Genomic DNA, 26030 nt, shown 5'->3' with positions numbered 1-26030 from the left:
GTATGGTCTGGGCAGCGGTTGGCGGATTCCCATCGGGGATGGGCGCGCACTAACGTTGGCAGCTTTGACAGAGGATTGGTCTTTCATTTCCGCTTATGAGGAGGTTGGGGTATTGTCGTTCGAGGTGGTGTGTATTTATATGGTTGCTGGTGGTGTTTTCGTGTATATTTTCCGGTGTGGTTCGATTCTGGCGGGTTGCGTGTAGATAGCGAGGTGCTGTCTTTTGTACGTGTGTGGGCCATGTGTTTAGGGGGTGTTGTGGGTTCTGTGGGAGCATATTCATTTCGTAGTCAGTTAGGAGGGTGTATTGTGGGCTATAATGGTTAGAGTGGGTTAGATTTACGTCGGTCAGTGTTCTTTTTGGTTCGTGTTCAGGCTCTAGGTGGGGAGTTTGACGTGTATATTGGTTCTTGGCAGTGGGGTGTGGCTCTTATCAATCCTTAGCGATGTTTTATTGGGTCGTGTTCTCGTTTGTCTTATATAGAGTAGCGTTTATGGTGTTTGTTGTCGGGTCAGGCGTTCAGCGCGGTGTGTTCGTTTTTAATTTTGCGTTTGGGTTGACTTGGTTTGGGATGTTATTCAGTCGTTTTCTTTTGTGTGTTCGTAGGGGAGGCTATAGATTGTGGTGGGGAGGCCAGTCTAGTGGACTGTTGAGCGTTGTGAGCTCAACCTTGCCCGCTTGAGAGCGTGGGAAAAACCGACCATTGTGGTGGTACGAGTTCAAGGGCCCCCGGATGTTGAATATTAATTTTGAACAAATATCGCAAGTGAGTACGTATGTAGTACGTATCGAATAATTAGACAGTACTACCTCCACCGTGGAGCACTCCATGAATACTAGGATTATTGTCAAAGGTTCAATCAAGCAGCCTACTCATCATTTTCGAGGAGCAAGCTGTTGTGGCAAGTAAGTACTGTGTACAGTAATACTACTATTGTGGCCTACTGATAGGTGCCGTGTTGCCTTCTTGTTCCTGCAGGACTGCCGACGTCCATCATGCCCTCGTTGAACAGTGAGCGGTACAGAAGCAGCTCCGAAAAGCTGCTGCAATCCATGTGTCGTCCTGAATGGAGTGAGGCGGCACGGCACGGCCCGCGGGCTAGAACGATTGAATCCATCCCTTCCCGTCATCTTGGATGGGTGATGCCTATGACTTATACATTGACCGTCCCACTTCAAAGTGTTGGATCATCGAGCCACTTCGGCCTTAAACAGATGGGGAAATTTGAAATCGAGTGAGTGTCAAATACCCTTGGCCTATCTGATTCGTAATAAGAGGAGCAGAGGGCTGTGTGGACCGGCTATGCGTATTAGCAAAAATAGAGGCAGTGCTCAACGGAGTCCCGCCAATCTCATGGGTCTCGACGTCAGAACTCCTACAGGAGAGAAGGCTGAGTTTCGTATGACATCATGTTCTCACGGCATGCGCTCTTCCAGATCGTGACATGAATCCAAAAGTTCTTAAGGACAGCAAGGTGCCTGTATCAATTCCCGTGTCATCGGTCGAACGGTTCATACCGCAACATATCCCATAAAGCAGAAACACGAACTTTAATCCCCTGTGAGTAGCATCCTTTGCGCTGCAAATGTCATAATTCAAGGGGCTTCATAGCTACTTCTTCTATTTATCAATATCGTCGTAACGTGCTATATGGCTTCCACGGGTACCGACAATATTCTAGATAGCGCCAAACGCATGCGGATGCCTCCACAGCGGCAACGCTCACAAAATCAGGTACATCCCCCTCCCAGCACATCACGCCATCCACCGCTGGCGTCCATTCACGCTGGTCATGTCCAGTTCCACCCTTCGAGCTCTAGTGGAGTCCAGACACAAACTCAAGCTACACAGGATACGTCCGGGACGCGTGTTGACAATATTCCTCACGCAAACGTTTCGCAAGGAGGCAACGTATCACCATCGTCATCCATAGGAAGTTTGCTGCGACACTACCCCCCATCATCATTCCAGCCGAATAACTATCCGGGATATACATTATCCCAGCAGCCACCTCCATTTCCAACGGCTCACCCACCAACCTATCCATATACACACGCTCGTGGATATGCACCGCACTTTCCTCTGGAGTCTGGTCCATATCAACAAAATCTACCGGGATTCGGATCCATGATGCAGGCGCGCTCACCATATCACACGGGCGGGCTTCCATATACGTTGGGCAGTAATTCTGGAATGCATTCCACCGCAAGTAGTCCCACAACTCACTCTCCGTTACCTGTGCAGCAGCCTCCTCCAGGCGCCTCTGGTTCACTACAATACCAGCCTGTGCGCTATCCCAGTCCATACACTCCTTACCGTTACAACCACGCATATCAGCCAAATCCATATCAGTGGCATTACCATTCGCCTGTCCCGCCTGGATTTAACGAGGGAATCCCCATGCATTATCAGCCTCAGTACCAAATAAACTTCCCTCCCTCGCAGGACTCTCCTTCGTCCGATTTGGAGACACATTTTTCTCAAGTCTCCATTCGTGGTAGCCCTACTTCACCTGTACAGTCGACTGCTTCATCGGCGGTTCTGCCTGTAAGGCACCTACCTCAGGTTGCATTAACAGCTCCCTCATCATTATCGGCATCAAATTCTCCCAAAATATTTGCTCGCACCGAAGGTCATGCTTCACCCTCAAGACCACCGAAAGTTAATTCTCCGTCTTGTTCTCATTCTGAACGTCCCGCTGTACGTCGACCCCATCATCCCAACCCCCCCTCCCACAAATCAGAATGGGTGATGTGGATAGGGAATGTTCCAGGTGGGACCACCCACGACGAACTCTGGAGGTTCCTGAAACGCCCTCCTGTGGACGATGACTCGTTTGAGTCTGAAGACAATGGTATTTCATCGATTTTCTTAATCTCCCGGTCAAACTGCGCATTTGTCAACTTCAACACGGAAGAGCACTTACGGCGCGCAATCGTGCAGTTCAATGGGCAGCACCTTCATCCACATGAACGGCGGGGTCCACGACTTGTTTGTCGAGTACGTCGCAAAGAGGATGATCTGCGTGCTGGGGTAGGTGGGCAAAGGGGAGTGGGCATGCACACTCGCTATATCCGTGAGCAATCTCAACAGGGACAAATGGATAACCAGGTCACTCCAAGTGAAGACGATCGGTCATCATCTACCGGTCGCCGTTCGAGCTTATCGAGTGAATCAGGGAATCCACTAGCTGTGGCTGCGCCACAGTCGATGGATGAGGAAGCTGCCAGAGCTCACCAAGGTTCGCAACCCGGAGACAGTGTCAAGGCTCAATCAAATAGCTCCTATGCGTCGACGAACTCCAGTTTTTTGTCCCGGCATTTTCCAAAACGCTTTTTTATCCTCAAGTCTTTAACACAGGTTCGTTTTTCTAGAGGATGACCAAGTCTGATTTATTTTTGATGCTTTGACCTTGTAGTTCGACCTAGACTTGAGTGTTAAAAACGGATTATGGGCAACTCAGAAGCATAATGAGGCGATTCTTGACCAGGCTTACCGCACTAGCAGCGATGTTATCCTGATATTTAGCGTGAATAAGAGTGGGGAATTCTATGGATATGCACAGTATGTACAGTTCCATGTTTGTTTTTCACAGTACTGATTTTTTGACACACAAGCATGGCTGGCCGAATATTGAAGGGCGAACACAGAGTTTCGTGGGCTTCGCATGCAGATCCCTCGGCAACCTCTGTGTCCTCGTCTCGGCGCGAGCCTGGCAGTCCTAGCCCACATGTTGCCACCGATCATTCTTTCTTCACGCCATCAGAAAATCGTCTCGTCGAGGAATCGCCAATGCCTTTCACTCCACATTCTGGAGGAAGTCTGAGTAGCAAACCTTCTCCTATGGAGCCTCATCGATCATCTGCACCAGCTGCACTCGGGCCTTGCCCACCACGGGAAGAGTCTTCAGCTAAGAAGTTGAACCTCCGTGAAAGCAGGAAGGCCATGACAGCCACTGGATTAATATCCAGGGATTTTGTAAATGTGACTCCCGAAATTGTGCTCGACAAGAATGCACCAGTCCGGGCGTTACGGAACCAGGAGAGCACGGATGGCACTAAGTCGGTGATATCTGCCTTACAATCTGTGGAGGAAGAGAATAATAGCATAGGTAGCGATGATGGCAACACTGGGGAAGAACAACAGAGAGATGATGTGATGCCATCGATGGCAGAGAACGCTGGGAACGACGAACAACAGGCTTGGGGGCAGCCGTTCAAGGTGGAATGGCTCTGTACTGAGCGTCTTCCTTTCTATTCCACTCGGCACCTTCGAAATCCTTGGAACCAGGACCGGGAGATCAAAGTCTCCCGGGATGGTACGGAGGTTGAGCCAGGGGTGGGTCAACAACTTTTGGAGCAGTGGCGAACGCTCGCGGCTGCTCCGGTGGTAATGGAGACAAGCAAGTCGCCCGCTGCGGTGGATCAACGTGCAGCCAAGCCCACGTCGACACTCCCACCGGCAACGGTAAATTCAGGAAACTGTGGGCAATCTTAATGATCAGCACGCTTTACATGGTCTCAAGGACAATGTGAAACTACAGCAGGCACTAATCATATGAATCATACATAGACATACATCATTCGTTTGACTCATTCACTTGACTCTTCAGATATTTTACGACTACAAGATATACTTCGATCTTCACGCAACAAGAATGGCCTTTTTTAGTTTAGGTATACTTACTTGGGATTGGGACATGTGGTTTGTTATTCTTGGTCTAGTGCATGTCCGTAATGATACTTTCTGATCACTATATCCCGAAGTTACGCATATCTGATATGCAAAGCCGGTCTTGTGGGTAGCCAGACCTTGCCAATGGGAAAGAAAACGGTCGACAAGATTAACTTGGTGACAAACTGTGACAAATCACCGCTTTTGAAAATTTTACTTGTCCTCTTCGGTCATGCGATCACAGCTGACTGTGCTACTAGCTGGGTTGCCCAGGATCTGAAATGGTGAACAGAACGCGTACAACACGGTAGAACCCAGACTCTGTCCATCGTAAGAGAGCCGAGAGAACAAATGCAACCAAGCGCTATTCCTCCGACGATTTTTTGGGCTACTAGCTTGAAAAACAGTCCTTGGTTGTATTTGGACTCCTCTGTGGGCTCTCTTCGACGCCCACTACCAGTAATGGATAGAGAGTCTGGGTGGAACCATGACCGTCAGGCTTAACAAATAGTAGTAAGCTTCGATCATCACGTCGAATCCCGACTAGCTGCCAGGAAATTTCTTCCTCCGTGTCGGGTCTTAACAGGCTCAGATCAGCAAACAACAACCCGTAGTCAGCCTATGATGATCCTTAATGGCTGTATACGTACCGAGTGCGACTCGGAACCAGTACGACAGTCCTTTACAGACGCACACCTCGGTTTTACAGTCATGACAGCTGCTTTTTTGGTTAAAGAGATTGTAGCAGTACGTACTCGAACAACTTTGACAACTTTGATAGAAGGCGTTCCAGTTGGAGATAAATCCAACGCCCAGTCAGTCGGAACTCAAAATCAGGGTCTCCGTACTCATCGTAGCTCCAAACAGCGCATGATGTGAGTGATACTCGTACGACTCTCACTTGACTTCAATTGATGTATTATGCAAGCGCAGCCCTGAGCGTGCGGTATGTACTAACGTATAGTATGTAATAATGTAGACAAAGGTCGCCTCTAACAATCTATCGTGACAGACATCAGACCTCAGACACCGTCCTCTGCGTTATCGAATCGTGCCATGCCCTGACCCAATCCGTCACTTGTCCCGCAAGTAACGTGCCTTCTTCTTCTCGCTTATTCATTTCAACACCTAACATACCTTTCCTACGCATTTCCGCTTTCGCATTGCGGCCCAGCGACCATGCCTCCTCCACAGCAGAAGCCCAGTCGCCAGCCTCATAAGCGACTCGGGGGAGTTCGATTCCGACTCCCTCTTGTGCGAGCAGGAGCTTCAGGCCATGCTCTTCCACGAAAAGTGGACGTGAGACATAAACGAAAGGCGTGCAAGAATCGACGCATTCCGAAACTGTTCCATATCCCTGTAAGAAGGCCGTTAGCTAAGAAAACTATAGATATGACACAACGCACCAGTTTTCCGAGCAGAACGTCTGCGACAGCTGTCAGATCGGGCATGTAGACGTACTTCGGAGCGACAAAAAACCTGTCGGGAGGATTTTCGTCTGCCCCTTCCTGCCCCCATTTTGACACTCCACATACAATCGCGATCCAAGACGAGTCCGGTAACAGCCGTGCATCGAAGTCATTTACGGCATGGTCAAGCATTATGTCCGAAACGGAGGTATCGAAATATGAGCGGGTGACGTCATTCTTCAAACAAGATTCTGTTTTGGTTAACATCGCGCATAACTTGTCAAACGTAGGGCTACGCTCAGGCTTGATGACAGGAGGGGCGCTGTGACAGCAGTGTGATGTGTCCGTTTTGCTGAGAGCATCGCTGCAAAGAGGGATCTTTGACATTTGTGGGCTATCAGTGATCTGCTGTAGCCCCGTAGGAGGTGTTCTGTATCCTGGACTTGAGTTACCCGTGCTGCTGCTGCGACTGGAAGTGGGCCTCTGGAAGACCTGTCCGCCAAATGAAACGATAAGAATCTTCGTCTCATCTGGATTGTGTAGATGTTCAGGGACACCAAGCGACGAAAGAAATCGGGATCGACCAATAGGCGAGTAAACTGTGTCTGGTCCTTTGCTAATACCACGAACGAGAAGAGGAGCTTGGATGATGCTACGTGCAAGCGGTTTCTTAGGGTGCAAGTCGGCGAAAGGTATCGAAGGATGGAGTAGGTGTGTATCGGGTTTCTGAACAAGATGAGATACAATCTCATCTAATAGCGTGTTGCTGCCCTGGTCAGTCCAGGGTGGCGCCGGTAACGACGGGGAGGTTGAGAACGATGGAATAGGTATACATCCAGGAAGTCGAACAAGAAGGTCCGCGCAGCGGTAACCATTATATATTTGTTGAACCAAGGGCTTAAGCTCTCCGTCTGGGATCGGATGGTCCGAATTGTGGTTATCAATCAAAAGTTCATCTCCTAGAGGTGTATCGACTTGGTCCACGAATTTCGTTGAAAGGAAGCTGTACACAGAGTCGAATGTAAAATTTGAAATGAGGATAGAAGGCAACCCCGTGGCATTTGCGGCAAGACTAGACAACTGATAAGCACAAGGATCTACCACGATGGATTCTGAACTCACCATCCAAGGAAGGCAGCATCGCTAAGAACACAGTCAGCCTGTACGTCGAAGAGCCACTGTCGCTCTTGCTCCAGAAGAGATTCTTTGCGTGCTAAAAAGGACCTGAGAGCTTCAACACTCTTGTGACGGTCGACCCGGTATCTAATGATCTAGCGGTTAATGAAATGAGTCAATTGTAGGTCGGTACACACTCACGCCACAGGCTGTACAACGACTGGGTCAATCTCGGCGAAGCGATATAGGACCCCGAGACTAATGCTGTCATTGAAAACATGTTTTGGAGCAGACGATATTATGTGTATTGTCGTCCGAGAATCCAGGTTAAGGAGGTGGCGAGCAAACGCGGATACGCGTGTCGCATGGCCATAGCCTATAGAAAGAAGAAGTGAGGGATCTTATGACACTACTAGACGACGTTGAATGCGTACCATGTCCAGAGCAATAGTACGCGAAAACGAGTGAATCCTTCATGGCGTGGAACGGGGAGCAATGAGGGAAGACTCTGCTACGTCGGGTCTTTATAGACATCGTACTCGCTAGCCATCCTAATGGATAAATGCAAAGCGGCAGATTTGGTTGCGCTTAAGCCTTAGACTGCCAGTGAGGTCTTGGCATATTTTAGGTGTATACAATGCGTCACAATATGACGTTTAGAATCGCTTGGAAATCCCAAGTTGCATCGCTGCTAGGCGACGAAATCAAGCTAATACTTACAGGTTAGTAGCGCCCGGACCGGAATCATTTTTACGTTGACTGCTTTGATTGGTGGGAAGGACTCGGTTGCGACTGGAAACATTTTCTTGCACTGTTCGCGAGCGAGCCCATCCTCAGACGGCCGTATGTAGAGGTATGTGAGCAGCCTGGAAATTGCGGAACATGTAATGTATGCCATTCTCGAGGCTTTGTCCAATTGTTGCCTCTAAGCCCTGGTTATCCTATTGACAATTTAGTAATGGACTATTGATGGATTACGAGAAAGACAAGCAAGCTTAAAGTTTCAATAGTACTTACCTCCCAAGGACAATAGAGGCAAATTTCGTGGATGAAAACCTGATAGATATATGGTGAAACGGGAATGTCATTTTCCAGGTTTTGGACTACATACGACACTCGTAGACGGTTTGCCGAGTAATTGGGGACATGGGAGGCTTGTGGCAATGACTCGGATATGACGAAGCCTATCATGATTATCCATCAACAGATCAGATAACGGCATCAAGCCATCGCTTAATTACCGTAGTACGTCAAAAAGATCCTCAAGTTCGCGCCGAATGGTTGGCAAGTCAGAACACGAACTTCATCTTGACCAGGGAACTTGATGAATTCGACTGGACACTCTGATCATCGTAAGAGCTAGTTCGGTAACCCAAGGTAAAGTAAATTTGCCAACTTCAAGGATGATGTAAGGTCGGCACAGTAGCTTCCGGTTTGGAGACCGACATCGGAGCTTGAACTTCCTTTGATCCCATGTCTAGCTATCACACACCCCAGCATACGACTCAAGATCTATGCAATCGGAACAACATCTGGGCTAGTGTCATATCGATAGTGTTATCAGCTCAAGTCCACATCCTCTCCATGGCTCAGGAGTCATCTCATACTACTACAGAGAGGGCTGTTTGGACCGACACAGAGGTTGATCAGTTTCTCCTCTACCTATCCAACAATCGGGACAAGATCGGTGATGCTGGCAACTTCAAAGATGTGACGTACAATGGCGCTGCAGAGGCTATTGCTGAGTACCTGGAGCATGGTCCAGCGAAGAGTGGGGCAATGTGTAAGACAAAATGGGCGTCAGTAAGTCCTATCAATATATAATTTATTTATAGACTTGATAATAGATTGTGTAGTTAAAGCAGACTTTCAATGCTATTCAGAAGTATCGCCAGCAGTCTGGTGTCCACTGGGACAATATTAGAGGGGCAAATGTCGAGGGTGAGGCTTCAACCTCAGTATGGAATGAATATGTTTCCAAGAAGGTACGTCAAGTTCACTAATGCTATTTCATGCGTCTCACTGTTTGATAATAGGGAAATTCAGTCATGCGCCCTTTTCGTGCATCGGGATGGAGACACTACGAGCAAATGGACGGCATAATACCACGAGGCAGTGGCGCCCGAGGGCGCACAGGGTACCAACCCAATATAGCTCTCCCCCCTCCCTTAAGCTCAAGCTCCAGTCCTAGCGTACCCGCAGGTGAACACAATACCATGATTGGTCCCATTATTGCCACATCTAGTGCTGGTGTTGCTGGTCCTAGCACCGCCCCTGCAGCAGCTGCCCTCACTTCTACACCTGCTTCTCCATCCTTCATGCCTCCTCCTACTTCTCCGTCCTTCATGCCTCCTCCTGCTTCTCCGTCCTTCATGCCTCCTCCTGGCAAACGTTCTCACACCGACATGGAGCTGACCGCCTCATCTGCATCTACCTCAGTTTCTCAAATGCAAATGCCGCCTCCCTCCGAGTCGAGCTCTATCAAAAGAGCGAAGACAGTATCAGGCCGCGCATCAGGCCGTGGATCAGGAGGCCATGCACAGACTCAGGGCGGTTCCACCAAGAACACTAACACGTTGGACACCAAGATATCGAAGGCCACCACAGCTGTAGCCGTGATGGGATTCCAGAGCTCTGTCAATCGCTTGACAGATGTAATTGCTGAGCGCATGGTCTATCCTGAGGATCGGGTAATGGACCAGCGCTCGAGGGCCATGCAGATGTTGCAGGTTGAGGATGCAGAGTTGCCGTTCGCAGAGCGGCTTATAATACAACAGGTTTTTTCTATGGACCCTGCAGCTACTGACATATACACACAGACTGCTGACAAGGAGATGCGCCGTGCTTTTATTCTTTCCACAGCCCAGCGGTTGGGACTTCAACTTCCTGCGCCTGGTAGTTAGTATACTCATGTAAAATGCGCTATTGACACAACATATGATGATAATGCAGTAGTTGAAGCATGGTAATGCAAACATCTTGTGCTTTGATGGCGGCGGATACATGAGAGTCGTGCTACAGTGCTACATATCATTGTCAGAATCTTCAAAGGAGTCATCTAGCAGGCCCCGCTGCTGCAAAACAGTCTGATAATCTTCCCACATGCAGCGCGCAATACGATTGCGCACTTCCTTCATGCCTCCCGCTCCGTCAAACTCCTCCTCATCATCGGGGATCCCTTGGTGCTCCGGGTTGTCGTAATCGAAGTGTTCATTGTCGTCGTCCGGGAGCACGTTGTCGTCAGGGTTGTGAGTCGATATGAAATTGTGAATCGCGCATAGCGCAGCAGGTATACGTGCCTGGATGGTCATAGGATATTCAGGTGAGAGCAACAGAATACGAAAACGGCGTTTTAACACGCCAAAGATCCGCTCAATCACATTTCGAGCGGATGAGTGTCGCAGATTGAAGAGCTCTTCTTTGGTTGTTGGTCTGCAAACATAGAATAGTTATTAAAAAACCTAAAATATAAAATAAATAAAACATACCTAAGATTAGCACGTCCCCATTCAGCCAAATGATAACGGACACTGCGGTAGGGGACTAAGAGCTCGTCACACAAAGGGAATCCCGCATCCGCTAAGAAATATTTGCCGGGAGGGATATACAAACTGCCTGAACGAGCCTCGTCATAGAGGCGTGCGTCTGTGGCGGATCCCTCCCAGCCAGTGAGAGCGTAGGAGAATTTGAGGTTGAAGGTGCAGGCGAATAGACAGTTTTGAGAAATAAAACCTTTGCGATTACGATACGAGGGGCGATCAGATGATGAGGGGCGAGCATGGATGTGGCTGCCGTCGATCGCACCGATAGCGTCCTTGAAGTAAGGCCAGAATTTTGGATTGTTACGGATGTTGCTGGAGATGTCATCGGTGTCGTTGGGAGAACATACGTATGTTGTGTAGAACGGGGGGGACGCAAAGATAAACAAGATCTTCCGGAAATACCTGGAATTATTTGTGAGCTCATCATAAATAACATTAAAAACAAACTTACTTTGAGATGGTGTCGTTTGACCGTTGAAAACGCTCCCCGACATGACGGATCGTTAGCCCTGTAACGCACGTATATAGAAAGATGGCAAGTTGCTCTTCGAGCGAAACGTGGCGTGAGCTAGCATAACCCAAAACACGAAGTTCGGCTATGAGCGCGTGAAAGACATCTGCATGCATGCCAAGTTCGCATCGCATACGATCCGGGTGACCAGTGATGAGTTCCATGACCCATTCTTCACCTGAGAGGGCCGATGTGTGGTATGCCTCAGGTACAGAGTCCTGAAGCAATGAGTGCGTAGCAGTCAGAAGGACACTGACGAGTAGTGCAATGTGACGTAGGATTCGCATATGATTCTGCCGACGGCCTGCAGCTGGCGGCTGAACAGCCTGGGCTTGAGCGAGTTGTTGGAGCAAGGGGTCAATGGTATCCATAATCTATCCCTAAAGCAATGAGCGCGATGGATAACAAGTCCTACTAATATTGATATCATAAGGTTGAAACTCAGCTATCGGCACCTACTGTGCCGGCCTTACATCATCCTTGAAGTTGGCAAATTTACTTTACCTTGGGTTACCGAACTAGCTCTAAGATGTTAGCGAGTTCCACATCCAGCTGGAATATATGATATTCCGACTAGAGGTTGAAACTCGCAAACATCTTACTAAATGTATCCGCTCGAGGCCGCGAATTGACCTGATCATCATGTACATCGCTTGTGCAAGACGATCGAGGAAGGAACACTTGCACAAGTATGTAAAGCGACTCAGATCGTGGATCCGAATTAGCGAGAAAGATGGATCAACAACGATCAACAACAACACATTATAGCATTAGTAAGCTCTTCCATATGCGAGGGAACGTGCAATGTCGAAGTAGCCGACCTGCACAGAACAACGTGCCCGAAGCATGATAAGGACATTGACTCATACTCGCTTGTTTCTCCCACATCCCGATACCGCCCGCATACAATCCTTGTTCTAGTGTGCATAATCGGAATTAATTTCAAATTCAACTTGAACTTATCGCGCATAATCATGTACAAAAATTATGTTGCCCTCCCTTGAGATGTAATTGTACAACTGACCGAGCAACTCGCTTCATGCGCTGACGTCTATTACGTCTGCAAGCTTGCGTGCAGTCATGTCCGGGTATCGGGGAACGACACGGCAAGGAAGAGATTTGGGGTGTCTGGTTTATCTCAACGATTAGTTCACGGTACTCGCTTGGATGATAGCATGGAACAAGATACTTACGAAATGAGTCCGGTGGACCATTGGAAGACAGGGTCTACTTCTTTCCCTTCATTGTCCAATGGTCTCATGAAACGGAATGTTGCTAGCAGAGATACTATGGAAATCCACAAGGAAGCATCAGCGAAGTACTTTCCAACACATACTCGGCGCCCGAAGCCGAAAGGAAAATCGACAGTGTCGTCATTCAATTGTCCATCAGCCATGAAAAACCTCTCTGGTTTGAATTCATCAGGATTCGGGTATTTTATTTCGTCCTTTGACATGGCCCTGTAGCAGTTGCCTTAACGCAACTCAAGGCCAGCAAGTACTGTGACGCACCAGATATTTGCCATAACAATTGCACCTACGTGGTGGTTAGCAATGAAAGTGATGCTATATAGAAAAAACCAGACCTTTGGGGATGTAATAGTCATTGTGCACATCGCTGTCCGTCGTGTAATGCGGTAAACCTAATTTGTCACATGTAAATGTAAGGTCCTAACATACGATGCAGGAGATCGACCCACCAAGAGGGAACACTGGATGCCATCTAAGCGTCTCGCGCAAGACTGCTTCTACATACGGCAACGAAGGCCGGTCTTCAAATGTAGGGAGTTGGTCACCTACAACTGCCTCAATCTCCTCTTGTGCACGTTTCTGTGCATCTGGATAGAGCATCATTGCAAGAACAAAGATAGTGAGCGTTGACGCAGTCTGATTATCCGTCAGTTCGTGGGAAGCACGTTGATGTTGATAAGCAGCACCGACCGTTTCAACTCCAGCTATATACGACATGTATTAGTAGCGTCACTCAGGAGATAAACCGTGTCATACCAATGAATGCTGTAGCAGAAGACGACTTCAGCGCAAGCTCGAATTCGTCCGCATTACCATGCGTTTCTAACCGCTTCAAAGACTCCGAGATCATACACTGATTCGAAGTTGCAGTCATCTACGTCTTAAGTTGATATGATTAATTCTTGTTCAGGACATGAATGCTTACTGCACGTTCTCGTGCATAGTGAAACGGAATATTAATCATGGCGGTAGCATTCCTTTGTGATTGGATAGCGAGTCTTTTGAAACTCGCGCCGGGAAACCAAGAAGGCAGTCTCAGCACTACGTTAAGTCAGAGATAACTTTCTGGAGACGTAGACTGATAAAAACTTACGAAACGGAAATGACTCCAGGATGGCTGAAGTCTGGGGGCTTGCCAGCTCTACAAATACCTTGATCGCCTTTTCAGCGGCAAGTACAAGCGGGTCGTCATTCGGCTTCGCCTCGTAATCGTATACGGCAGACATGATCACGGAAGAGGCGAAACTGGGATCACCACGTTTTTATCATTAAGCTTGCCGAAGGACAAGATAAGATATCACTTACAGTTCAATTTGGCGCTGGTAGTGCTCGGGGGCTTCTATGATGCCCTGCAACAGCTGACGGGCTTTGCGAAGTTGAATAGGCAAGTAATCTTTTGCCGCCTCGGGTCGGAATGATTGATGGAAAATTCGTCGATGCAATCTCCATTCATCAGAATATCTTAACTGGGCACTGTTAAACTCAGAACCGGTTCTATGAAAAGTGTCAGATATGAATATATAGCATGTTGGATGTTGGTTTCCTTACGCCTTTGTGCTATGGACTGGTGGCCTATCGGAATAAATACTGGAGCGATTTTCCAACAGTGCTTTGGCAACTTCCTGCGATTGTAGAACAATAATTTGCCGTCCAAACAGCTTGCAGTAGATGACGTCCCCTTAAAAAAGTAAGGATATTTGTTTCTTGGAAAATTGATGGACTCTACCGCGTGTCGATGCCCACTGAGTGAAACTGATCCATGGCTGACTGCCGTTGAGGTCGAGCAGGTTACCTAGCACCGGCAAGCCCTTGGGGCCTGGGGGAAAGGAGAGTTTGGATGAACTCTTTCGTCGAACTCGGTGAACGGCTAGAAAAAGGCATATGATGGCAAAAAAAACCTGAAAGGTCATGAGAGAGGAGGACATCTCAAGCGATGGTAAAGATCCACGCCTCAAGAGTAGCTTTAATACCTTCGAAGCATCCTAATCGAGTCTAGAAAAAAATTGCCGCCAAAATCATATTAATAACATGCCTTTCTGAGACAGACAAGCCAAGTGCCCAAATCCTATCATGACGGCCTGCACTCGCAGCAACGGATGAAGGAAAGGTTAGGTCAGGTTTCACAAAGAATTTTCCCGATCTGTGTATTTCCTGTTGGCGCAGCATGCAATGTATACGATTATACATGCTTGTATTAACGTCAGCGACAATAATGCCTGTCTCCCACGAGACATCCCTGCGAGTCCCTGCAGTGATTCTGCTGTCAGCTGCCTGAGCCTTGGCTTGACACTTCATCAAAGGGACGAACTACTACTCACGATGACCAACTTAAACGCAAATAGCAGATGAAAACCGAAATTATGGCAAAGTAGATGTGTGTGGCGAAAGGGCGGTGCGGACTCGGAAACTTGACATTGAACAAGCCCCCGATGCTATCACTGGCTGAATGAGTGGCTGATATCACAGGGATACGACACATTCGGTCCACGCCGAGTAATAATACGAAACCGAGCTGTTACGAATTGAGTAATGAAACCTGCAAGATTCGTTTCCGATCTTAGTTGGCCCTCCAACTGAACTCTATCACTGAAGTTCCCATTAGGTAGCACTGAAGTTTCGTGTTATCGCAAAGTCGTCGAAAGGTAGATAGAAAGAAAAGGGAAACTTGGAAAGCGTCGGCTGAGATTGCGCGGAAATGGCTCAACGAGCCGCCACTAGCTAGTCTGCCTCACGGTCGTTCATTTTAGCCACTGGCGTTGGGGTTCTCACGCTTCACGTGGACCGACATGACTGGTCCTCATGTGAGTCGTGTGATTGCTCTTGTGGCACCGTGGACCTTCGATTCGAGGCGTTTCAGCCAGCTACTAGTAGCTCTGGTTACATCGTATGATAGACAACCAAGCTCCCTGCTTTGTCCCATTCGAAGTAAGCACTATGCATATCAACCAGCTTCCGAAGATATCACTAGACGATGCGACCGAACGTCCAGCATCAGTACCTTTGGTGGATCGGTCGGCTCTCCAGTTAGCATCTAGAGATGTCAAAGCTCTCAGAACATCTCGCGTTGCTAGCGAATCGGCAATATCGATGACAGAAAAACAAGCCGTCGTACCTGTTGATCTCATGGCCAATCTGAAGCGAGCAGAACCATCCGTTGTCAAAACGAGAACAGGAAGCGTGTTGTCCAGAGGCTTCATCTTGAAAACCGATTATTACCCGTCTGGTTCGCTTGATTATCATTGGCTGCTGTGAAGTCAGTTCATAGCGAGTTTAATAGGCCGAGCTCTTGATCTCGATTTGAATGTCCATGGTGCTCCCAACTTCAGGGCATCACGCAACACAAACGTCTTCGGAGTTGCTCAGCCTCGCACACAGGGCCTACGAGCTATTCTTTCCATCTTGCGCTGTCGTCCTGGTACTGCCAGTCCGTCTCATGTCGTTTGGTTTTCTACGCGGGAGGAACCGATCGGTATGTTTTCCTCGCAATCTTCAGATCATTATCATGACGCAGCTTAATATATCACATCCCTTGCATCCTATTTATGATTCTCGGCGACGCATTTGTTTTTCTGCCTCTCCTGCCTTTCTTCTAGTGTATATATCAGGACGACCCTTCGTATTGCGCGATTCCGCTGAACCAAGAAGAACCTTATCATTATCCGATCGCGCTGAAAATCTGGAAGCCATAGAAGAACGTTTGAAAAATGACATCTTACAGGAATCAACAAAGTGATGCTCATCCGATATCGCTTGTTGGTGACGGCACTAATTCTGTTTGACCAGGTATGGAGGCCTGATATTGACCCACAATGAACTGCGTGAGTAATACAAGATTTTTCTTCCATCGGATGTTGAACGCCATCTGTTACAGCTGCCGAGAGCGGGGACGGCGCTGTTTTACCTACCTGGACTCATGTTGACAATGTCAACGTAAGAACATCACGAGAACTCTGGGACGAAATGCGTGCAGATGGATGGAATGTAGAGGTACGCTTTCGTCTGTATCTCGTCCATTCTCCTGATTCCAGGTTTCACACTATACTCTCTTCATCGTAGTATCATCGGTATGTTGTTTATCGTCTTGGCGCCCAGGTTACACCATTGATCTATTACTTAAGTATCCCCATATCCCCCGACCGTCCCATTGAAGTGAGCACGTCATATTTCTAAGTATGGTTTACCGCTTACATCACCCAGGACAACTACTTAGATGCGTACCTACGTGTTATCACAAACACAGATCCAGTACGAAGTGCCCTTGTATTTTCTTGCGGTATGGGTGCCGTCCGAACTACATTCGCCATGGTTGCCGCCGTGATTGTCAGGAGGAAAATGCTGCTCGCTAGGGGTTTAGAAGATCCATACCCGAGTAGGTCATCTTTCTTGAGCAATTTAGGTAGCGGGTCCTATAAGACGGGTAACGGCAGCCCGGGCATCAGTACGGTAAGTTCGCAAGCTTTTCTTAGTACAAATCCAAGGCTTGACACATTTCGATCAGCCTACAAATCAGGTATGGCACCCGTACGTTATTCGGTTACGTTCGAGATGAACTTGATATTTTCTCAGGCAGCCACTGATATCAAGCTAGCTCAAGCGCTGGAAAATGCCAGTGCACAACAGGACCAAAACAAGTCACTTCTAAGATTGACATATGTATTACAGCGACGTACGTATCGCCGCGGCCTTATCTCGAAATCAATTTATCTCTCGCAGATCTCCATTCTCAGTCTGTGATTGCCTTGCTGATGGCGCAACCCACACTCTTGGAGAATTTGCGCAAAGCACACCAAGGCAACTATGGAGTGATACTAAGTCTACTTGGGTGTTTAGATCACGGCTTACAGGCTAAAAGACTGGTCGACCGTGTAATAGATGCATGTAGGTGCACTGTCATGCTTCATTCTAGTGTCTTAGATCTCATGCTTTCAATTAACATTGTTATGTATCGGGAATTGGCTGCTAACCATGTCTCGATTCCTTAGGTGATCATGTAAATAATCTCCGAGAAGACATCCTCACATACAGGGTCAAGTATTCACTCACAACGGCCGATAGTGACGAAAGCAAACGAGAAGATCTCTTATCCAAGGCTCGGAGAGCGCTGGAGAAATAGTACGTGGTTTGTTGTGACTATATCATTTGATACCTGTTACCAAATTCCCAATAGTTTCTTCATGATCACCTTTGCGAGCTATGTTGATTCTGTCAAGGACTTTGAGATAACATTTTCGGATTGGCTGAAGGTACGTTATTCTCTATGATTGATGAAATATCCTCCAATCGCCGTGGTAACATCTTAATCGTTAGGCGAGAACAGAAATTTGGAAGTAAGTCGTCCCGAGCATATCAGTGACTAAACATTCAATGGCGACCTACATGTTTACAGTCAAGTCATGTTTCTCCGCAAGATTTACGGCTCGAGGCTCAATATTTTTGCGCCCGTCAACGACCTCTCTCTCTTGTCAAGATCAGGAACAGAAGATAAATCTCTAGTGGCTGGACAGAAGAATGATGTGGAGATCGCCGGAGGTCAGCTGCTCGGCGATGAGTATAGCGACCACGTTGTCAAGGTTCGCTCTTTGAATAACACGTACCACTTGGCCTTATTAATTGCTGCAGAATCGGAGTGGAATCATTTTGCGAGACAGGTACGTCAGCACCATGCGTTTGCAACGTGTTTGACTTCTTATGTCCGTCAAACAGCACGCTTCTCAAGTCAGACCAGTGGCTTTCAGAGTCTCATCGTGTTTCAGACTCAGTCCGCGGGGCTATCAACTTTCGTAACATACCCGGGACTAACATATATGCGAGCGGCCAACCAACTGAGTCCGCAGTCGATGAGGTGGTGCATCGTGTCAAAGTGGCACACCCTGACGCAAACAAAGTTGTGTGGGTGACATTGAGAGAAGAGCCCATTGTTTATGTCAACGGCGCGCCATACTGTTTAAGGCGCGAACGTTTCTCCCTCCGGAACATGAAAGGTTTGCGCGTTTAGGTTTAAACTTTGATACTGTTCCTGAAAGATTGAACTATTACAGATTATGGAGGGATTTCTGCATCGCGACTGGAAGTCTTAGAAGAGCGCCTGAAAGATGATGTCCTTGCAGAGCTTGAAGCATTTGAGGGAAGGTGCGTCTTTGTTTACCTGCAGTTCCAAATTATAATTCACATACCCGAAAATACAATGAAGATTGCTTCTTCACACAGAGACCTCAGATGGATCTGTGATTCCCATATGGGAAGAAGTACAATCCTCAAGCGTCGCAGTGCTCAAGGACATCATGGTATCCCGTAAATCTAGATATGGGTTGGATCTCCAATATGTTCGGATCCCAATCACATCCGAGCGTCCTCCCGATTTCGCAGACATAAGTGAGCTCATGGACCTTGTTCTTCGTACAGACTCTTCCAGTACGGTTATGGTCGTCAATTGCCAGCTTGGGCGAGGAAGGAGCACTTTAACTTCCGTGAGTACAGGTGGAAACGAAGGACTGTTATTATTGATGTTCTTGCCACACAGGTGTTGATTGTCCTCATTCAACAATGGTTGAATGACAGCCGGGCGCTCTCTCAGTGGTCATCTCGGACAGAGGCTCGTTCGATGTCGATGTCGATGACTTCTGATATGTTTCACGATGAGCCTGCAAATAAGCGCCATTCATATCAAGTCATCAATAGTACGTTAATATTAGTCTTTTCTGTTGAGGTATGCCACTGAGATTGTGATATAGATCTCCTTCGAATCGTCCGGAAAGGTCCTGCAGTTAAGAACACTGTTGACGAGGTCATTGATCGATGTGCGATCGTGATGAATCTCAGAGACTCCATCGAAGACGAACGTGATTTGGCTGAGAAAGCGACTGATGAGAAGCAAAAGCGCATCCATGCTTCAAAAGGTAAAGACAATGCTTTCCCTTTTTTTATCCTAGTGTTGAACAGACCAAGGGATGCACAATTTACAGCGCTACTTTGAACTCATTCTGTTTCAGGCGTATCTGCGATCTACTGAGCCAGATACGATGCAGTCATTTGAAACATTCAAAAGTTTCATTGAGAATCGCCCAGGCAAGGAGATCATTCTTGTACCTTACTAAAGCGTTTCACTTCTCATTATGGCATAGTCATCAAAACGTTCGAGAAGGAACTCATTGCGGAAGGTTTGCGCGCCCTCAAGCCACTCGAGCGTGCGGATGTCAATGAGAGTGTAGCTCGTCCAGACGAAGTCAAGCAAGTGGTAGTAAACCGATCTGGCAGCATTCTCTCTGCATCTACCATTCTCAAGAGCGATTTCTTCTCCAACTTGCAAAAGATGTCGCTCCCTGAGTGTGTTTTTCCACAATTTCAATGAAGCGTGAACTGAATCGGTCTTCTCGTATAGGAGGATCGAAGGCTCTCCTAATTTCCGTCGCGTGCCACTGACGTTGAAGCTTGGTTCTTCTCGGGCATCTTCTCCTGTAGATCCGGCTGATGAGAAGATGTTGTGCGGCAGGTGTGTTCTCCAAGGAATGATACTAGACGTTGTCTGACTGTTCTACAGCGGAATGCCTACAGTTCAAGGGTAGGTTTGTAGTGCGATGGTTAGCAACGAACTCTCATCGTGGCATGTCTTTAGTTTACGGCGAGCGCTAGCACGTGTTGATGCTGATCCACAAGGTCACAGTATGGTGTACTGGACATCCCTGCGAGAGGTGAGGCTAGAAATGCCGATATTCGCTTCATCATGGCTGAAACGACATAGGAACCGGTCATCTATATCGCGGGCCAGCCCCATGTTCTGCGGATCGTGGACAAACCGCTTGAAAACGTAGAGTGAGTGCTTATGAGCCACATGGGATAACAGGCTGATACCGCGCAGAGCAACTGGGGTCACAACAGCCATGGTGGAGGCTATGGAGGAACGTTTAAAGAAGGACGTTATACGTGAGGTCAGAATGGGTGATGGACGTATCCTTCTGCATGATGAACTTGAGGAGCGGCCTGGCGTGTTCTCTATCATACCCATATGGGAGACGGTGGAAGAGGCTGATATTATGACCCCAAGGGATGTTTTCAATCTTATGGCTAGGGAGGGATTCAAGGTCAGCGCGACATTCTTGAGTTTCTAGGTCTGCCGTTGCTGACTCTACCTGGCAGATCAATTATGGCCGTGTTGCTATTGTGAGGAACCAGGGTTTTGTATGAAACAAGCGCTCATGGAGATTTACAGACCGACGAACAAGCGCCGTTGCCTGATGCTCTGTCACAGTTACTGGAACGTGTCCGGTCTGGATACCCAGAGGCGGATGACTTCATATTCAATTGTCAGATGGGCCGTGGTCGTACAACCACGGGGATGGTCACAGCCTGCTTGATATCAACGACGATGAATTGGCAGGGCGAAGAAAACTACATTGACGGACAGGAAGACCCGGACAGTGTTGAATATGACTCCATTGATGGTCCCTCGGAGGAACAGGCTTACCGGCAAGGTCTGATTGGCAGTCGAGCCCGAGTATTGCATGTTTAACAATATGTTGTGACAGGGGAGTACAAGACTATATTGCAACTTGTCGGCGTCTTGTCTCACGGCAAAATCGCAAAGCGCCTGACGGACCGTGCCATTGATCTTATGCAAGATGTGCAAAATCTTCGCAAGTCGATATACGAGTAAGTGAAAGAGCTGTATCATGCTTTGTTCTGGCGCTGATGGGAAGCATAGCTACAAAGTCAAGGTAGAGGCTCTGGAAAAGGGAAGCGTGAAACAACGGAAGCTGATGGACGTTGCGGTGAATTACCTGTGAGTTGTTTCCATGTGTTGTCCACACAGCTACGTGATGCGCGCCCACTACACGTAGATATCGCTATGGAACACTGATCGTGTTTGCTAACTATCTCATTGAACTACGGGAGATGCAGGGAAGAGAGACAAGAGGGTTTTCGGATTGGCTTCGAGAACATAGAGAGATTGCGAAACTGCTGGGGAGGAGGTCATTGGACTAAGGATGGGTGCTTACTCCGTGATGACGATGACGATGACGATGGCGATGATGACGACAACGACGAGGGGTTACTTAGGGCATGTCGCATTGCGCACAGGCTTTGTTCCGTCTCTATGTATACCTTGCTGCGCAGCTATTGATGTGAGATGTTACACTGTTACGGTGATGTCACAACGAGAGTGACCACTGCCACCGGTCGTTCCATCAATTAGGTTGCCGCCCGCTTTTTACCAAAGGCTTTCCTTTCATTCACATTTACCTGTGTCGTCGTTAATTCCCTCTTCGTACGACACGGCCCCAAACAGCGGCGACGATACCTCCTACGACGTGCTAACCTTGAAAAATATCATAGAGACCGCTCATTAATTTTCGTATCACGCGATAGACAGTCCGCTTGAACCCGCATGATGAAGAGCGCAATGAAGAGCGCGACATCACGATATCTGCTGCTCCTTGTAGTGGCGTCTTGTTTTTTGCTTTCAGTTGCACATGCTCCACATCAGCTACTTGAAGAGCGAAAGCCTAATCTTCATGTACGCCAACAAAGTATATCTGTGCCTCTCGTGGGAGCCACAAGTACGACCCCCACAACTACGCCGCCCACCACAACTCCTACCACTACAGCTCCGCAAACGACGACAACGCCGTCGACTACATCGACACCTCCTACTACTACCCCGACCCAAACGACGACCACGCCATCGCCAACCTCCACTACCGCCCAGACCACCACCACACTACCTTCCCAGACCATTGCCACTACCCCGACCACAGCTCCCCCTCCGTTGACCACCTCGGTGCAAACTAGCACCAATTCTGCTGGCGAGGTAGTTTACAGCACTGTTGTCATTACACCCACGTCCGACCCGAGCTCGTCGAGCACACAATCTTCTCCTACTAGCAGTAGTAGCTCTGATAGCTCTAGTGGCCTTGGCACAGGCTCCATTGTTGGTCTTTCTGTAGCGGGTGGCGTTGCAGTTATTGGCATCATCTCATTCTTTATTTGGAAATTCACCAGAAAACGCTTCGCAGACTTTGATGACAGTGCGTTTTTTGATTTATGACTTGTAAATCTATCATGACCTCACGATTTCACAACCGCATTAGATGAAGCAATCAAGTGGCCAGAACTGAACACCCATGGCTCTGATGTCCATGCGTTGCCAACTAAATCTACGGGCCGGTCAGGTTTCGGCGCAGAAAATGAGTCCGAGGTGAACCTCGCACGCGCACCCAGTCCCGGTGGATACGCCCATTCCGTAGCCGCCAACTCACTTCCTGAGACCTACGTAAATTCACCAGACCCATATGCCGTCCCTCCCCTCCCACACCTCAACCCCAACCAACCCTACCACGACGACCCCGGGACCTACGGCCAGCCAGACTACTATGATCCCTATCGTGGCCCCGTACCCAACACGTTTGGTGACGGCTTCTCAGATGGCCATACTACAGAGACCATTCAGATGACGCGGATGGCCCGGACCAGGAGTCCGGGTCCACAGATGGGATACGATGTGCAAGGTCGTGCGTCCCCAGGTCCGCAGGCGGCCATGGGGTATGCACTCGATGGGCGGTCGGCAAGTCCCGCAATCGGTGCTGGTAGAGCATCTCCAGGCCCGCAAACCGCATATGGATACGGGCCGCGATGAGCGCTTCTCAGGGACGAGGCAAACGAGGGGAGACAAGGACAAATACGAAAATAGGACAGAGTTGCTGGATATTTGCTAGATGTCATCCGGAAATTTTGTGTGGGTGGAATGCTAGTACAAGGCTGCTGCCGGCTCGACATGGACCTGCTGCGACAACTTATGGACTGCAATGGACGGTCCTTGGTTCGCCATTATGTGGTTGGTCACGTTCTAACACTTGTCTACGATATCTGCATGACCCTGACTCTATTTTTGTTGTGAATTTCATCTTGCGTTTGGTTTTTATTTGCTGCGTTCCATATGATCATTTTGATTGTTTCATGCACAGACTACTAGCCCCTGGACTCCGCCATCATCATCATTGTCAACTCTCATGCTCTCGGTACATCTATTCCTCCATCAATTTTTACTAAGACGCTCGCTGCAGCATATACGAATTCCCTTTATTTTTCTTATCATGTGTTTATATCGTCCATCAAATCCGTAGTATCGAATAAATACCGATCAGTGATCCCAACAGCTTGCGGAAAAGTTTCTACCGTAATAATTGAAGACATAGACCTTGACAGGACGACCCTTGAGCGCTTGAACTTGGGCTTTGGAGGCATGATAATTGCCAACTTGCACGCCAAGATACATTCAAACGTATGTCAAATTTTGTTGGTAGGAAAAAATACCAGGTTATCGTACTACTACAATCGACTTAGTTCTGCCGACTTCAACCACCGCAGGTAGTACTGCCGGCAATTGCCGCTCGGGAATTGCCACTGCCACATTCTGCCAACAACCCTAGAACTGATCTCCGTCAATCATCTCCCTTCTAACAGCAGACAATCTTCGATTGACAATGATATGATGTCAGTTCCCGTGCACCGTGACGGCGTATGTTCTCATGATCAATCTCACCAGGAACTTATGGAAACAATAGCTTTCGGGAATCGGACGCCAGATATCTCTATCATCATATTCTGAGCTATCTTCAGCTGCGTCTAGCCGCAGAAGGACAACAGAGGCTACTCCACCTCGGTGCGGAGTGGATATGTTCCTGGCTTTAGACTTGATGGCATCGCGGAGGGCGCTTCGTCATCTATGTCCACTGTCCAGTGATATCGGAGACGCGCGGTCTTGATTGAACCCGATCAGCCTGCTGTGTGTATCAAGTTTATAAACCACTTCATCATCGAGCGGTGGTATTTACCAAGAAATGTTACCTGGGGCCCACCTTATGAGTTTGAGGTACGGCCTTATTGTCTGGGTGAAACGTTGAACATTCATGCCTGTAGTGACTCGGAAATGCTCGTATTCGTATCGTGTATCATGCTAGTGTAGAATTTCGTGGCATTGAGATCGCCTCGCACTCGTACCACAAGTATTTAATTTTTTGATGCGTGCATTCACTCTAACATCCTGAGTCCGAGACATCTACTCAACTGCATGAATAAGGGCACAGACACATCTCTGATAAAATTAGGCTTCAGCGCGTGCTCTTACCGATGGTCAGTAATATCTGAGTTCAGTCTGTTTTTTTCGTCGCGTCTTTCAGTCGGATGACAGTAAATTCAGGCTCGGTACTAGGTATAAAATTGATGAGGAATCAAATAATCAAATGGTACAGTTGATATTGCAACAATAAAATCATTGTTACGTGGAGCTAGCAGGATTGGTGTCAGCAACCGCTAAGACGGATGGTAAAGACTAAGAGCTCACGCATCTCGGCAACTCGACCAGCGTGTTCCATGTGCCATGCGGCTCATATCAAGCTCAGGAAATCCTCTGGGTATCACCAATGAAGTCCAAGGAGTATAAAATGCATGTCGGGCAGCGAGAGGTACCCAGAAAAGGAGCTGATGGTTGGGTCCCATCATCCATCCGTCAGCCTGCAGCAAGAAAGGGGTCGAGTTAGAATTATGATGAAGGGTGGGTTCGAGCAAGTCAGCGGGATTGGGTAGAGCGTGTTCCAGGCTGGAAGAAAAGGAAACGAGGCGATCGTTACAAATGTTGGTTGGCATGATACAGCTCTCTTCAGTGTGAGGTGCGGTGCTTCGATGCAGCGGAAATGCGGAGGGATCTGACTCTCTAGACTCGGGGGATGGTTGCACTTTCATTGCATACCACAGCCGCACGGTCTTATCCCAAGAACCAGACGCGATGCGGGTACTATCAGGTGAGAACGAGACTGAAAAAACCGTGTCGGTGTGCCCCTCCAAGGGCCCACTCAATGGTCGTCCGGTCGCTACATCCCACAGCCGCACAGTGTGATCCACCGAACCAGACACGATGCGAGTACCATCCGGTGAGAATGAGACTGACGAAACTGCTCCAGTGTGCCCCTGCAAGGGCTCACCCAATGGCTGTCTCGTCACCGCATCCCACACCCGCACAGTGTTATCCCTTGAACCAGATGCAATGCGAGTACCATCTGGTGAAAACGAGACTGACCAAACTGCTCCAGTGTCACCCTCCAAGGGCTTACTCAATAGCTGCCCCGTCGCTACATCCCATAATCGTATGGTCCTATCCCTTGAACCAGACGCAATACGAGTACCATCCGGTGAGAACGAGACTGACCAAACTGCTCCTGTGTGCCCCTCCAAGGGCTCACCCAATGACTGGGACTGTCCTGTCGCTACATCCCACAGCCGCACGGTATTATCCCTTGAACCAGACGCGATACGAGTACCATCCGGTGAGAACGAGACTGCCAAAACTATGTCAGTGTGCCCCTGTAAAGGCTCACCCAATGACTGTCCCGTCACTGCATCCCACAACCGCACAGTTTTATCCCAAGAACCAGACGCGAGGCGAGTACCATCCGGCGAGAAAGAGACTGATGAAACCGCTCCAGTGTGCCCCTCCAAGGGCTTGGCCAATGATCGCCCCGTCGCTACATCCCACA

The 26030-nt window shown here is 48.4% G+C and overlaps 7 protein-coding genes across 7 annotated transcripts; 4 read left to right on the top strand and 3 right to left on the bottom strand.

Annotated features, from left to right (window-relative positions):
- Nucleotides 1-1468: 1468 nt before the first annotated feature.
- Nucleotides 1469-4976, top strand: F5891DRAFT_50244 (YT521-B-like domain-containing protein). Its single transcript, XM_041372052.1, has 4 exons — nucleotides 1469-1562; nucleotides 1614-3362; nucleotides 3421-3566; nucleotides 3620-4976. Exons 2-4 carry the CDS (start codon nucleotides 1653-1655, stop codon nucleotides 4497-4499), a joined length of 2736 nt encoding a protein of 911 aa, XP_041218821.1. The 5' UTR covers nucleotides 1469-1562; nucleotides 1614-1652; the 3' UTR covers nucleotides 4500-4976.
- Nucleotides 4977-5400: 424 nt separating this feature from the next.
- On the bottom strand, nucleotides 5401-7892 carry F5891DRAFT_1067476 (uncharacterized protein). Its single transcript, XM_041363153.1, has 5 exons — nucleotides 7636-7892; nucleotides 7403-7577; nucleotides 7208-7348; nucleotides 6083-7157; nucleotides 5401-6033 (listed from the first exon to the last, which is right to left on the bottom strand). The coding sequence occupies exons 1-5, from the start codon at nucleotides 7733-7735 to the stop codon at nucleotides 5692-5694; spliced, it is 1833 nt and encodes a 610-aa protein (XP_041218820.1). The 5' UTR covers nucleotides 7736-7892; the 3' UTR covers nucleotides 5401-5691.
- Nucleotides 7893-12291: 4399 nt separating this feature from the next.
- F5891DRAFT_963334 (cytochrome P450) lies at nucleotides 12292-14414 on the bottom strand (the record flags this gene model as incomplete). Its single annotated transcript, XM_041375988.1, has 12 exons — nucleotides 12292-12382; nucleotides 12448-12714; nucleotides 12766-12790; nucleotides 12840-12896; nucleotides 12954-13140; nucleotides 13195-13208; nucleotides 13261-13378; nucleotides 13430-13545; nucleotides 13598-13749; nucleotides 13810-13998; nucleotides 14053-14182; nucleotides 14231-14414. The coding sequence occupies 12 exons, from the start codon at nucleotides 14412-14414 to the stop codon at nucleotides 12292-12294; spliced, it is 1530 nt and encodes a 509-aa protein (XP_041218819.1).
- An 891-nt stretch (nucleotides 14415-15305) lies between these two features.
- On the top strand, nucleotides 15306-21700 carry F5891DRAFT_1166465 (inositol hexakisphosphate-domain-containing protein). The gene is made up of 33 exons (XM_041365429.1): nucleotides 15306-15727; nucleotides 15782-15973; nucleotides 16098-16233; nucleotides 16288-16322; nucleotides 16376-16491; nucleotides 16561-16568; nucleotides 16623-16653; nucleotides 16702-16947; nucleotides 17003-17014; nucleotides 17071-17170; nucleotides 17218-17382; nucleotides 17487-17616; nucleotides 17672-17747; nucleotides 17812-17831; nucleotides 17891-18074; nucleotides 18124-18152; nucleotides 18208-18485; nucleotides 18543-18633; nucleotides 18695-18971; nucleotides 19025-19181; nucleotides 19236-19400; nucleotides 19450-19569; nucleotides 19626-19827; nucleotides 19883-19993; nucleotides 20042-20062; nucleotides 20117-20192; nucleotides 20243-20313; nucleotides 20360-20582; nucleotides 20638-20661; nucleotides 20711-20972; nucleotides 21027-21150; nucleotides 21203-21280; nucleotides 21339-21700. The coding sequence occupies exons 1-33, from the start codon at nucleotides 15391-15393 to the stop codon at nucleotides 21481-21483; spliced, it is 4242 nt and encodes a 1413-aa protein (XP_041218818.1). The 5' UTR covers nucleotides 15306-15390; the 3' UTR covers nucleotides 21484-21700.
- F5891DRAFT_49974 (uncharacterized protein) lies at nucleotides 21692-22745 on the top strand. The gene has a single exon (XM_041372040.1). It carries the CDS (start codon nucleotides 21887-21889, stop codon nucleotides 22544-22546), a length of 660 nt encoding a protein of 219 aa, XP_041218817.1. The 5' UTR covers nucleotides 21692-21886; the 3' UTR covers nucleotides 22547-22745.
- On the top strand, nucleotides 22592-23134 carry F5891DRAFT_963327 (uncharacterized protein; the record flags this gene model as incomplete). Its single annotated transcript, XM_041375986.1, has 1 exon — nucleotides 22592-23134. A coding segment is annotated over one exon (543 nt), but the record flags the coding sequence as incomplete, so codon positions are not given.
- Nucleotides 23135-24841: 1707 nt separating this feature from the next.
- Nucleotides 24842-25015, bottom strand: F5891DRAFT_1067440 (uncharacterized protein; the record flags this gene model as incomplete). The annotated part of the gene is made up of 1 exon (XM_041363152.1): nucleotides 24842-25015. A coding segment is annotated over exon 1 (155 nt), but the record flags the coding sequence as incomplete, so codon positions are not given.
- Between the last annotated feature and the right edge of the window lie 1015 nt (nucleotides 25016-26030).

This window comes from Suillus fuscotomentosus (genome assembly GCF_016647785.1).
Source record: "Suillus fuscotomentosus strain FC203 chromosome Unknown F5891scaffold_105, whole genome shotgun sequence".
NCBI classification, from domain to species: Eukaryota; Fungi; Basidiomycota; class Agaricomycetes; order Boletales; family Suillaceae; genus Suillus; species Suillus fuscotomentosus.
This window is presented reverse-complemented; position numbering and strand designations above follow the sequence as displayed.